General features: G+C 36.0%; 5 protein-coding genes across 5 annotated transcripts; 1 reads left to right on the top strand and 4 right to left on the bottom strand.

Annotated features, from left to right (window-relative positions):
* Window positions 1-2694: 2694 nt before the first annotated feature.
* B0P05DRAFT_478335 (uncharacterized protein) lies at window positions 2695-2934 on the bottom strand (the record flags this gene model as incomplete). The annotated part of the gene is made up of 2 exons (XM_051575015.1): window positions 2695-2850; window positions 2905-2934. 2 exons carry the CDS (start codon window positions 2932-2934, stop codon window positions 2695-2697), a joined length of 186 nt encoding a protein of 61 aa, XP_051430880.1.
* A 595-nt stretch (window positions 2935-3529) lies between these two features.
* Window positions 3530-4850, top strand: B0P05DRAFT_591053 (WD40-repeat-containing domain protein; the record flags this gene model as incomplete). Its single annotated transcript, XM_051582867.1, has 7 exons — window positions 3530-3660; window positions 3703-3820; window positions 3875-3953; window positions 3999-4134; window positions 4187-4263; window positions 4315-4751; window positions 4800-4850. The coding sequence occupies 7 exons, from the start codon at window positions 3530-3532 to the stop codon at window positions 4848-4850; spliced, it is 1029 nt and encodes a 342-aa protein (XP_051430879.1).
* A 36-nt stretch (window positions 4851-4886) lies between these two features.
* Window positions 4887-6177, bottom strand: B0P05DRAFT_478436 (Alpha/Beta hydrolase protein; the record flags this gene model as incomplete). Its single annotated transcript, XM_051575019.1, has 6 exons — window positions 4887-5357; window positions 5404-5559; window positions 5605-5733; window positions 5779-5796; window positions 5842-5982; window positions 6034-6177. 6 exons carry the CDS (start codon window positions 6175-6177, stop codon window positions 4887-4889), a joined length of 1059 nt encoding a protein of 352 aa, XP_051430878.1.
* A 41-nt stretch (window positions 6178-6218) lies between these two features.
* Window positions 6219-7967, bottom strand: B0P05DRAFT_274933 (cation efflux family-domain-containing protein). Its single transcript, XM_051573411.1, has 6 exons — window positions 7840-7967; window positions 7229-7797; window positions 7041-7178; window positions 6889-6995; window positions 6534-6841; window positions 6219-6486 (listed from the first exon to the last, which is right to left on the bottom strand). Exons 1-6 carry the CDS (start codon window positions 7930-7932, stop codon window positions 6250-6252), a joined length of 1452 nt encoding a protein of 483 aa, XP_051430877.1. The 5' UTR covers window positions 7933-7967; the 3' UTR covers window positions 6219-6249.
* A 112-nt stretch (window positions 7968-8079) lies between these two features.
* Window positions 8080-13028, bottom strand: B0P05DRAFT_591051 (formin homology 2 domain-containing protein; the record flags this gene model as incomplete). Its single annotated transcript, XM_051582866.1, has 13 exons — window positions 8080-8837; window positions 8887-9019; window positions 9062-9301; window positions 9350-9570; window positions 9622-10002; window positions 10053-10328; window positions 10375-10525; window positions 10576-11019; window positions 11130-11489; window positions 11544-11979; window positions 12031-12629; window positions 12685-12821; window positions 12899-13028. 13 exons carry the CDS (start codon window positions 13026-13028, stop codon window positions 8080-8082), a joined length of 4266 nt encoding a protein of 1421 aa, XP_051430876.1.
* Window positions 13029-13219: the final 191 nt, after the last annotated feature.

Below are 13219 nucleotides of genomic sequence, written 5' to 3'. Positions count from 1 at the left end.
CTATTGTTATATTTGATTGAAACATGGCAAACATTCTTAAAATTAGCCCTGATAGAATACAGTGCGGCTGGTAAATATAAATGACGATTTCAGTGTCCTAAAAATAAATGACACTAACTAAAAATGATTAACTGCTTGTTACGAAATGATTGTCATTTTCAAAGTATTACTTTTATTGAAATGATATTCAGTGAAAGGATGTTGTTATATTGACTACACATAGCCGTTCTCTATTGTGACTGTGCGCAGCCCCTAGCTTTTGTTTAGTCTAATTTGATCAAACGCGTTTAATTATTTTGTGCAACTTGATCTAAGGCCCAACATAGGGCGATCCAATGTACCATAAAATGTAAAATAATGCAACCAAACGATCATTAGTCCTTTGGATCTAATAGTAGCAGTGATATAGAGTCAATTCACCCTTTAGAGTAATGACAAGAAAATGATTTATACATGAGAGTATTTAATCATTTCCTACATAATGTATCTATTCACATACATGATAAAATCAGGTTCACTTATCTTTTTTATGAAAGCACTTCTACTTTATGTCTCTTAATAAAGTTCTTGATGTACATGAAGCTATATAAATGGCCCATGCGCATAGCAAATAATGCACAAAATGTATTCACACAGTTGTGTAAGTCACTGGTAATATAGCCCATATAATTAATGAAATTCATCATTTTCTCTCACTATGACTGTCTTTATATATAAAAGAAAGAGATCATAACTATGTCAACCATAAAGATTTGGAATATAGATACCTCTACGTCCATATTTGGCCCCTTAATTTTAATAAAGTATTTCTACTCTTTCTTTTCTTCAGAAAGGATGAAGATCATTACAGGTAAAAAGTCTAAACATAAATTTTGATTCGTCCAAAAAAAATTTAACATCGTCTGGATTTGAAGTAGAAATACTGTAGACCCGATCAAGACTAATGTAACACGAAATACATCATCATTTAGAAAAGACATTTTCTCGTGTGCACTTTATTTGATCAATTAATATATCAACCTCTTCTTTTTGGCTGAATCAAGATCTATTCAAGTTAATTGAAAATTAATTTCTTTTGTTGTTATTGAAAAAAAGAAAGAAAAGAAAAGAAAAGCATATGAAGACATTGTTACTACGTATAGATTGATTCAAATTACGAGTAAGCTTATTTTTTTACCGTCGGATATGCCGATAGAGTCTTTAACTTTAAAATCTCTATGACACCTTTCTTTTTTTTTATCTATCAGATTTTTGTCAGTAAGCTAAAATATCTGATGATCCTTGCAACTACGTAGTATATGTTATTTTAGTCTGTTATTTTAATAAACATTTTATAGCGCATAATCAACAAAAAAACGTTATTCAAATCAACCATGAAATTTCTATTTACTCAATTATCCTGCGTATAACTTGGTCTCGGTAAAATATATATATATATAAAACATAAATCATCTGAAGGTCACAATCACATGCACACTGTTTGTACGACATAGAATTTGTTAGTGAGAAAACGACGGGAAAAGTCTATCTGTTTTACCCACAAAGTATTTGTCCTGACATTAAAAAAATGAATAATGTGTCAAAGTAAAATAGTAAATGGATCTTCAAAACATATTATCTAAACAATCCTCGAAACCTGTCAGAGAAAGTATTTTCATTTACTTATGAAACTTTGCATTGTTTTAACATGTTACACTATGTGTGACCAACGAATTCAGCAAGTCCTGTCTTCAAGAGATTCGAAAGTATATTTTTTTTTCTTTTTTTATCTTGATTTCTTTTTATGGTTATGTGTCACTTCAAGAACGATATTTTCTTTTACTGTTTGTTTACATTCTAGAGGCATAAACAATAACAAGACTTTGTTTTATTCCTGTAGATTCTGACATTTCTTCACTCTCTTTGCGTATTTTCTTTTTTTCTTTTTGTATGAAATACATACTGCATTCCATTCGAGAATAGACATGTGGCTGAAAAAAGAGAAAAAAAGCAAAGAGAATTTCTAGTGCAGAAAAAAAAGACTATTCTAAAATGGTTTACTAAGAAAGGTAACATTAAAACTACACAAAACGAAGTGATAAGACTGATTGGTAAACAACAAACTATATCTCTCTTTGTGTTATTCTCTTGACCTCTGACTTTTAATCATTTTTGAACCTGATTGTTATTATCACCTGTGACATACAGCTCTTTTGTTTCTTATGTGATTCAATGCATAGGTGTATCTTTTATTTGACTACAGCCTACTAAGAGAGAATACACATATAGTTTAGGAACAATAAAGAGTAATCGAGACTATTGCTTTTGTTTTGTTTTTCGTTTCCGGAACGGTTTTGAACCGAACCCTTTCTCCGCCTGTTCTTTTTTTTGATCTTCTAAAGTTTAAGTTTGGACCGAAAATTCTCGCTGACTATTGTCATGATTACAAAGATTGTGTTAAAAAAAGATTATATATTATTGAGAGAAAGAGAGGGGGAGGGATAGTACATAAAGAGAGTATATATATGTGTGTATACTATGAAACATTGTAACAAAAAGAGATATCTTTTTTCTATTGACATTTGATTTATGCTGAAGGCTTTTCTTGTTCCTGCTTTATTGGTGTCTCTGTTGTAGGGTGAATACGTTTCGTATAAGCTGGTTGTGTAAGTGAGCTCCATTTACTGATATTTTGTTCATTCTAAAAAGAAAAAGTCATGAGTTTATGTTATCGTATTGCTTTTTTTCTATTACCTTTTCTTCTAAATGTGTTTCATTATTAGCAGAAACATGAATAAAATGAGTGCCTTGTCCTTTAGGAACACGTTGAGCTACACCGTGTGCATCTAAAGTAACCTCATAGACAGTTTCCTATTGTTTAAAAAAGTAAGTTTTTGATTTCTTGTTTTATGGACAAGAAAATACCTTTTCGAAATGTGACATACAGCAACCCATTTTAAGTTTTTAATATTTTTTTTTTATTTTTGATAAAAGAGATAAAAATGAAAAGAGAAAGATGGATGATTGCTTTGCTTATTTATACGGATCCATCACTCGGCATCTGAATCTTTTTTGTTCGTTATGGTAAGGTAGTACAGTTGCACAAAGGAGCATGTAGAAGCGAGCAAGACCTTTTTTTTCCCTCTGTTTGAGCATTTTCTCCCCCCCCCTAGTATTACTATTTTCAAACCATTTGAAAAACATACAGTTTTTTTTTGTCACACTTTAAAAAAAAATAATTCCGGTCTTATGTCATTAGCATAATGCACCATGGTTTTTATTTTTATTTTTATTTTTATTTGTCATGTATAGTTTTCTAAAGAAAAGAGAATACGGTATCATCAGTTCTTTAAAACTAGAGAGAGCAGAAATTACGAAAAGAGCCTACAGTTTACAACTAAGCAGAACAAAGGAACTAGCGCGTTCTCATAGGGGTACTTGGCGTAGTCAACCCTCATTTATATTAATCCTAGTTTAGGTGGAGTCAATTCTTTAAGCATCGAAAACACAGAACAAAGATAGTAAGCCAAAAAAGAAAATAATGATCAAGATGAATTGTCTGACCGAAAAACTCATACAAAGTTTGTTGACAGGAGGAAGTGACGGTAGAGTTCATGTGTTTGATTTGCAAGCTATTCCTGCCGAACATGAACGAAATGAACCTGTTGCAAGTGTAGCAAGGTAAATTACAACAGTAGATCCATAAACAAAAACATTGTGTAGGGCAGATCGACATCAATATGCAGTTACCTCGGCCACTTGGTACCCTTTTGACACAGGCATGTTTATCACATCAAGTTATGACACAACCATTAAAGTATGGGACACAAATACAATGAAGGTGACCCGCGATTGCACATAAATAAACGAGAATATTAACTCATGAACAATATAGCCAGAGTATGAATTCAACTTGGAATCAAGAGTCAATTCTCAATCCATGTCACCTATTGCCTCTCATTCACTTGTTGCAAGTAAGTGAAAGGAAACCACACAATGTAAACCCATACTATTGTTAGGTGCCGCGAGTGAGCCCAGGATTCGATTGTGCGACTTGAATAGTGGCGCTTTTACTCATTCTTTGATGGGTCACTCTGGTTCCGTATTATCTTGTGTCTGGTCTACACATCAAGAATTTATTTTGTACTCGGGAGGGTAAGCATAGAAAATATCAATCGTTTATTCTAATTGTGAGTTGCCATAAAAGAATGGATTGTACCATTCGAGTCTGGGACATTCGACGTGCTTCTTCGTGTTTGATGTCTTTAGATCAAGAGAATACAAGTAAGGGCATTTTTTTTTACCATTATAGGCTATGGACTCATTCTATCGTAGCTACAGATCCCTTATCTGATATGAATACAGCCCATGGGAGAGGCGTGAATGGTTTGACAATGACAAAAGATGGTCGATTTTTGGTGTCACTCGGGCTGGATGAAAAGATCCGGTTGTGGAATACTCAGACAGGCAATAACACATTTGTCAATTACGGGTTTAATTGGCGCAACCGATTTGAACTACGGATGCAGGCCACAATTGATGACGAAGCATGGCCTCCCTTACTCTATATACCCAGTGATGATAGACAAGTGTTAGTCTATCGCCTGTTTGATGGCGTGCTGATCCGTCGACTTAAGGGAGCATATGGTCGAGTGATTTGTGTGGAGAAAAGGGAGGCGTATCAAGAGTTGTACAGCGGGTCAAATGGTGGCGAAGTCTTAGTTTGGGAACCGCCCCTGCAAGATGAAGATGTCGTGGACCAAATTGAACAAGTAAACAAAAAAAAAAAATGACATGCATTAATGACCTTCCTTTTTTAGAATGACCTGGACGCATGGAGTGATAGTGATCAAGAAGTACAGCATACATAATATTAAGTTTTGTTTTTATTACTATTACTATTATTATTATTCTTCTTCTTCATCAAGTTCAACAGATTCAACTTGGAAACTGTGTGTCATTCCTTCATCATCAGTCACACCACTGACAAGTTGATACGAAGTATCATTATTTTCATCCACCAGTTGTCCATCAATATAACTTTCTTCTAATACAGGGGGACTCTTCTCTTTCTCTTGTTCGAGTTTCAATATATGCTTCTCCAAAAATTCTCGAATAGCAGTAAAATAACCAGGTTGCATACATGTATCATTATGCATACCATAAGGAAAAGCAACCCATACTTTCTCTGCTCTTGATTCACTTAGTTCATTCAATTTCAACATATGAGAAGGGGGCACAAGTTCATCTTTGGCACCAGCCAAAAACAAAATAGGCGTCTTGACAATACGCTGAATACTCTTTTCACTAGGCCATTGTTGATGACAAAGAAAAGTGAAATGCTTCAAGAATGGCATCACACTTGGGATTAGTTTAGGCTATTAAGATGTTTAGTCATACACACAAGCCATATATAAATCTTACCAAACTCAAAAAAGTATTTTCAATCATTAAGCCAGAAAATGAATCTTCATTACGAGACACAAGATCAATAGCTACTGCACCGCCAATAGATTGGCCATATGCTACAAGTGGGGTATCTTTAAGGATGGGATGTTCTCTTACGAAATCCAACATGGTCTACAAAACAATAAATACTGTATCCTTATGCCTAGTCTTCAATACCTGAGCATCAATACGCAATCCCTTTTCATTAGGACTACCTTCACTTTTACCATAGCCTCTGTAAGATAGCATGGCAATATTACATTTAAATCTGTCATACAATACTTTGGCAATAGGTAAACGATGTCCCTAAACAATATTGGTATAGGTTATTTAGCAACAGAAATGTCTTACCATATTTCCTGCGTTTGCCTATATACATGCTTTGAGTAAATACACAAAAGAAGAGAGGCTTACATGAAAGTATAAGATAGTAGGTACTCTTTTAGCTTGTTCTTTATCGGTTTGGACAATAATATAACTCTTCAACTTGACTCCATCTTTAGTCAACAAGTTTTCTTCTGTATACTGCATCCCGAAATCAGAAGGCACTGCTACCTATTAAACACCATTAATAAACTTGGTTATATATATGTGTGTGTGTATTACTTCTTGACGTGATCCTTCGGGATAAGAAGCAGGATAGATCAGTTTGCACTGGCACAGATATAATAGAACAAATCCTGTTAAACCAGTTATGCCTGTAAAAGTCAAAGGATAGTTTAACCATTGAGGTATATTGATCTTAAACATAGTATCAGGTATAAAGAAAAAAAAAAAAAAGAAAAGAGCAATATATTTGTGTCACACCTATTTTATTTTATTTTATTTTACAATACTGACAGTAAGTTCACTGCTAGGTGTGTTCATATAATAGTCTTCATCGTCTGTTTGAACATGGTTACTTGTGAGTCCTTGTAGTTTTTGATAGACAAACTGAAGAACAGCCTGTTCGTCTGCTTCAGGATGAATTTGTACTTGAATAGTACCAACACATTTTCCATAGGTAGTTTGCCAAAAGTGAATACGATCCACATGAAGAATATTTGGGTTTTGTAGAATCTATATGGTTGTTATGAATAAAAGAAAAAGTACAATTGTATTTTTACCTCTCGAAGCCTGTTCTCTACACCATTCTGTACTGTATGGGGAGTTGTTTGCAACAAGACTTTGGCTAATGCTTTGGCTGTTGGATACCCCAAATAAAACATAACCACAGATTCAGACAATGCCAATATTTTGTCAACAATAGGTGTAGCCATACCAACCATATAGACAATTAAGATAATAGAGCCACACAGCACAATAGATGAAGAATAAACATTGGATAACAAGGTATGAATAGGGCTTAATCTTGCGCCTCGATTGACTACGTTATAAGAGAATCCATGTACTTGAGTAGGTCTTCTCCTCAAATCTATAGTAAAATGTTAGCTATTTAATATATGGAACAGCCTTACTTACAGCGGACAAAATTATCATGATTGCGCAAGGTGACACTAGATATACAAGTTGCAGAAATAGCTGCACCAATCAAAAAGAACATGCCAAATCCCATTTTTAAATGGTGTCTATGATACTCAATATATTACACATATATTAAAGTGTGTATTTACCCTTCTATTTCATGCAATTCTCCATTATGATGATCTTGTAACAAAAAGTGTTCTAAAGACTCTTTTGTGTTATGCATGGTAGCAAACATAAGATAAATAGTGGTGCTTAAAGCAAACACAATCTCATATCGATGAGCCCTAAAATAAAACTGTAAGCAAAGGTATTTCTATGTCTTGTTTGTACTTACCCAAAAGGCCGCTTTGTATTTGAGATACCAAATTCTGAATTGGTTCTCAAGATGCCTGATACAAACGAATTCAAGACACCCAATGCATCAAACAGCATCAGATAAGCATAACCCACAAGGGATAGGCTTTCTCGACTGGTTCCCATACAATAAAGCCATATGCCAATACCAGTATGGAGTAGGAACCAAGTAAACAAGGTCTTTTGCATAGGCAACAGGTTAGAAAATACTTCAATCCAAGAAGGCAACGGCTTTGTATAAACTGGTGCAAAAGAATGAGAGTGTCCATGGTGATCATGCGAGTGTGCATGGTGATCATGAGCATGTCCATGGTGATCATGACTATGCTCATCGTGACCATGACTATGTTCATCGTGATCATGAGTATTTCCATGGTGATCATGAGCATGTGCATGGTGATGAGAGTAATCATGAGAGTGTTCATGTTGGTCATGTGAGTGATTATGGTGATCGTGCGAATGATGAAGATTATTTGCGTGTTGATGGTCATCATGTGTATGGTATAAAGAAGCCTGTTCCTTAGTGACAGCTATAGATGGACTAGGAACCTAACACATTCGTGAGCCTTAAATCAAAGAGAGAATGTTTACCTTGTGTTGACGTTGCGCATAGATTGGTGCAGAAGACTGGATGGCAATACCACCACTGAGTTTACCAGTATGGTCTTTTTCTTGAGTCAACATATTGCAATAAACAAAAATGTAGACGTGTCATTAATTTAAATCACATAATCAAGCCAGTGGTCACAGAAAATTAAGTTACTCATGCAGCTGTATTTTTGAATGCCAGTAAATAGAGAACAGTGGCAGAAAACAGATTTATTTAAGATACTATTCATCTTCTTGTTGTAGGCTTCTCAGTAAATCTTCCGCAGAAATGACCAGCATATGTCCTGAGGACGCTGTGGAAGATATACTTACTGACCGGTCAAGTCGAGTCGGCAGTGGTTTAGTGTTAGAAGATCGCTTCTCTGATTTCTGTAATGTTTCTTCGTTTCTTAAACTTCTTAGACGTTGACGAACACGGCGCTGTCTTAGTTTCTTCTCGGTCTCACCAGAACGAAGTTTTTCCAACAAATCGTCCATAAGACGTCGATCTTCATGGTCGTCTTCAGATAATGAAGAGAGTGTATCGCTTCCACTACTACGTTTACTGGCCATCATCGCTTTTCGTCTCTTCTCTTCCGTTTCTCTCAACCGTTTCTCTTCAAGTTCTTTTTGTTTTGTGTAGTTGAGTTCTTCTGCTGCCGCAATTTTCCAATTTTGTAGGAATTGAGCAATCACACCAAAAAATTCATCAGGGCGCTTCGTACGTGGATTATCTCCATAAAATGTCATGACTTCTTTCCATTTGACATCGACGTTGACATAGAGTGCTTCTAATTCTTCAAAGCGGCCCACGGCTGAGGATTGATATTCTTCCATCACGGACAAAAATCGATCTTTTTCTCCATCGTTGTTCTCTTCGCCTTCTTCCTTGATATCATCTGTTTTTGGTCTCCAGAATCTGTCTAGTTCAATATTCAACTGTTTCAGTCCTTGGCGCAAGTCTGTATATTGTTGAATAATGTCTGTAATACTGGCCATGACTGCACGTAGACAACATAAGTATTCGCATCCATGTTTTTTTTTTCTCACCTCTTGTAGCCTCAGAAATATCTTTCAGATCGTCTATAAAATGTAAAGTAGAAGGCATTTCTCTTCTTACAAAACCAATAAGAACATGTAGCAAGGTAAGTTTTGAATCTTCTGAGGCTTTCGTATCCATAAGCTATACAATGTAAGTATATATCTTGTATAAAGAACAATTTACCTTATTGATACTGCCAATCTTCATACCAAATGCACCGCCTTGAACACTGGATGCATTCATATAGTTACCGAGTAACAAAATAACTAACAGCAAGTCTTTGAAGGCTCTAGAATGGCGCAAAGAATCAGACGCTGACAATACAACAGACAGACTCTTTCTGAGTTGTTCGAATTTATCCCAAAACTGAACCCTAAAAAGCATATATTTGAGTCTGCTTTCACACCTGTACATTCGCATCATCTATATCATGCCATGTTAGCTTTCAATGCTCATAAAATAATAAGTTACCTCGACAATGAATTGCTCAGGTAGATCTAACTTTTGGCATTCTTCTTCAGGTCCATCCACATACTTTTGCATTAACACCATATCATCATCCCGTGTAGGCAAGTAAGTAATGAGATTGATCAAAAATATTTCAGTGCACAATTTGTCGTCCACCATCATGATATGTTGAGCAACTTGTTTATAGGAACCAAAATGCTTGATTTTAGGCAAAATAGCAATATCTATAAAGCAAAAGTCAACAACAACAAATTGGCACATAAAATATAACTTACTTATATTCTTGTTTTTCTCTTTGGTCAAGAATCGTACAACCGTGTCGTTCTTTTTAGCATCGACGACTTTGAGTTGTTTCTTTTCTAAAAAGGTATTCACCTTGGCAGGAAACATGGTCTCTAGCTTCTCAAAAGCACCCTTTTCGTTCAGTAACTGTTCCATGGTATCGTGTTCGTTCTCTTTCATGTCCCAAATGGTCTGTTCTGTCAGTTTGGCATCCAGTTTTTGCCATTGTAGATTTTTGAGCTTCACTTGTGGATAATGATGCAGTTCCTTACGAGTGGAAATAATAGGTGTAGAGAAAGAAACAAGAGAAGAAGCTGAAGGAAGTTGCTGAGGTGGTGAAGAGGCACTGGGGATCGAAGAAGAAGAGGAAGTGCCTAGATAATAAGGTTCAGTAAGGTCATAGTATATTTTTGCACATTTTTACCTGCTGGAAGTGGAGGAGGAGGGGGTGGTGGAAGTGGTATTGAAGAACCAGCTCCAGGCATGGGTGGAGCAGGTGGAGCTGCAGGTGGAGGAGGTGGTGGTGGCGGAGGTGGTGGCGGAGGAAGAGGAGGGGGAGCTGGTGGAGAAGCAGTAGGAACCGATGAAGAAACGATTTCGTTACTCCGAGAGACATTTTTGCCTAAAGAATGATTACCTTCCATGTTTTCATTTGATGAAGAAATGCCAGAGTCCTGATTGATCAAAGAAAGATGTTGATCTATAATGAATCAGTTTCAAAAAAAAATACTATCTGTGTGCTTTACCTTCCGTTCTTGAGAGCGAATCACTGATAGGTCTTTTCTTTTTGAGTCGACTTCTACCAAAGAAAGGAAACAAGAGATCACCAAATGAGAAACCATGTGAAGTGGCGGAAGTGTTATTCTGTACTGTGTTGTCTGAAAACCAAGTTGTGCGCTATTGAATGATAGATCAAGTTAGCTCAAATCCTATATTGATGAATATACCTTTTCATCTAAAGAAAGTCTCTCTCTTTTCTTCTTGTTAAATCGCATGGACTCCAATGCAGCACGACCACTATCACTACTCAACCTTCTCTTTTCTTCGTTTTCATAAACAGCTAATCGTTCCTGAAGTGATGTGATTGTCTCCTTTGATGTCTTGAGTACTTGTCGTAATGAACTGTTTTCATTTTTAAGCTCTATAATACGTTGCTTTTGAGCTTCATTTTCCATCTGACTGGGTATAATGCGAAGTTTTTGTACTTCACTTTCGAGTTGGTCTTTTTCTGCTATGAGCTTTTCGTATTGTTCTCTCAGTTCATTTGCTTCAATGTCTTTGCCTCTCAATCGATTCAAATCCATAAAGTTTTGAATAACAGCACCTACAGGCATGCCAAACATGTCTGTAAAATCAGCTTTGTTGCTGTGTTGCGCTCTGTCTGTCACAATCTTTTGTATGATTGTATCAATGATATGAAAATATTGACATCTAATACGCATCATGGTTAGATTATCAGTAAGTAAGAGGAAAAAAGAGAGAGAGTGTGTGTGTGTGATACTTGCTTTGTTTCTGCATCACCTTTAATCCACAACAAGTACTTCATGATAGAGAAAAAATAATCAGTTCCTTTGGGAGTATCTGATACATTTTCAATTAGTTTATCAAACAATTGAGAAGGTTGAGCATATTCTGTTGAATACTGAGCCATTTCATCTCCAAAGGCATCTTCCATGTCTGTGTCTGCAGCATCTTTGTAAGATTCAGTTTGGATATTCAGTAAGTTGTAATCGAGTGCTTCAAGTTTAGGCAGCAGGTGTGTTTGTAAACCTGCAGCAATAAACTGGTTTCTCAAATAGATACGGTAATTGATGTTGGATGGTATACTGGTTAATGCGTTAATGAGAATCATGTTGGAAAGCTATAGTGTCAAAGACGATGTCAGACCAAGGCTCACTCGCGTATGCTCACTTACAGCGTATTCCACAAGATGACTTTCTGCTAACTCTTCATTGCCTCTGAATTTATCAACCGTCAGTGTTCGTATAAGCAATTGAATCCAAGCGTCAAAAATGCCCAATGTCTTTCTAAACTTCTTCATCAATTCAAATCCACGTACAACATGCTCATAGCCATCCAAGTAACATAAGAAGGCCAATAGTTCGCAGACCATTTTCCTTGTTTGCCATTGAGGACAAGTGATTGAGAATACAACGGCATGAATGTATTCTGGATGGTCCATCACTTCTTTTCCTCCTGCTTTTGTGTTGACAATAGCCTTGATACATTTGATGATTTCTACTTCGAGTTCCAAGGCTACGTCTCTTCTGTCTTGAATGTTATGATTTAAATAATCCAATGCATGACATAGAACATGAAGTCCTTTCAAGTGAATAAACTTGATCACCCAACTAAAATGGCATAAATTACATCAGCAACATAAAAAAAACCTAAAAACTTACTCCATGGATCTTGTTCTTAAACTAACTTCAAGACTAGCAGCTATTTTAGTAGTAACTGATCGTAAGTTGGGATCCAGAAATTTTTTGACAAAGAATTCGGGTGAGTTTTGGTCATTAGCAGACATATCAAAGAAATGGTCTGTAGGTCTATTGCTGGTGCTATTACTGTTACTACTTTTGATGGGCGACATGGTAATACTTTTTGAACGTTTGAGTGTCGGAGACTTGGTCGATGTTGATGAGCTTAAACTAAGGGTTATATTGTTTGTGTTATAAACAGTTGTGTTGATTTGAAGTGCAGGATTTTGGTTATTTACAGGTGATGATATGGATTTAATTGGTTTGGGTCCTTCTGGTCTGTGAAATGAGAGTTGTCGCGTGGTTGAGGACCGAGATGCAGCTGGATGATGCATTGTGTTGGGTAATCGACTCATGTCTATGTTTGCTTTCTCAGCAACTGCTTGTTGTAATTTGTCTTGTTTAACACCAGAAGCCAATAATTCAGCTTGATGGTCTTGATTAATCATGAGCCATTTCTTTTCCGCTCGCCAGTTTTGCATATTTGACTTAATTTTGGGGTCATGAATACCTCTTCTCTCCTATTATAAAGTTAGACATGTATGAAATTAAACAGGATGTCTTTTTTTAACTGACGAGCATATGATCAAACAAAAGATTGATATTGTCTTCAGAAGGTAAGGTTTGTTCTCGAGCAAATAGATGTTCCGCAGAACCTGCTTCAAACGACGAACGGTTGGGCACGATAGATTGTTGGCGCAGACCATGCTTTACTGTGTAACCCCCAATTAAAAAAAATAAAAGGGATTAGCATTGCATACCAAAGAAAAGCATAAATGTTATATATTACTTTTTGGCTTCATACTGAGAGCTCTTCTGACAGAAGAATGATGTTTCTGCGGTGGAGACTTTCTAGGTGGAATAGACCCATCGTAGGGTTTATGCTTCTTTTTACCAAGACGATCAAATATACCATCCATTGAATAGGAATTGGTTCAAAAAAAAGAGAGAGATATTAGAAGCTTGGCTCAGTAAAAATAAAAAAAAGAGAGAGAGAGAGAAACAAATGCAAAATGGCAAGAAAAGGCAGGAGACCGAGTTTTTCTTTTTTTCAATTGACCAAAACATCATGTCCAATAAGGGTTCTCGGTGATTTAAAGGCAGCAGAGAC

Source organism: Gilbertella persicaria (genome assembly GCF_025201335.1).
Source record: "Gilbertella persicaria strain CBS 190.32 chromosome Unknown B0P05scaffold_52, whole genome shotgun sequence".
Lineage (NCBI taxonomy): Eukaryota > Fungi > Mucoromycota > Mucoromycetes > Mucorales > Choanephoraceae > Gilbertella > Gilbertella persicaria.
Note: the sequence above shows the minus strand (reverse complement) of the source record. Positions and strands in the feature narration are given on the sequence as shown.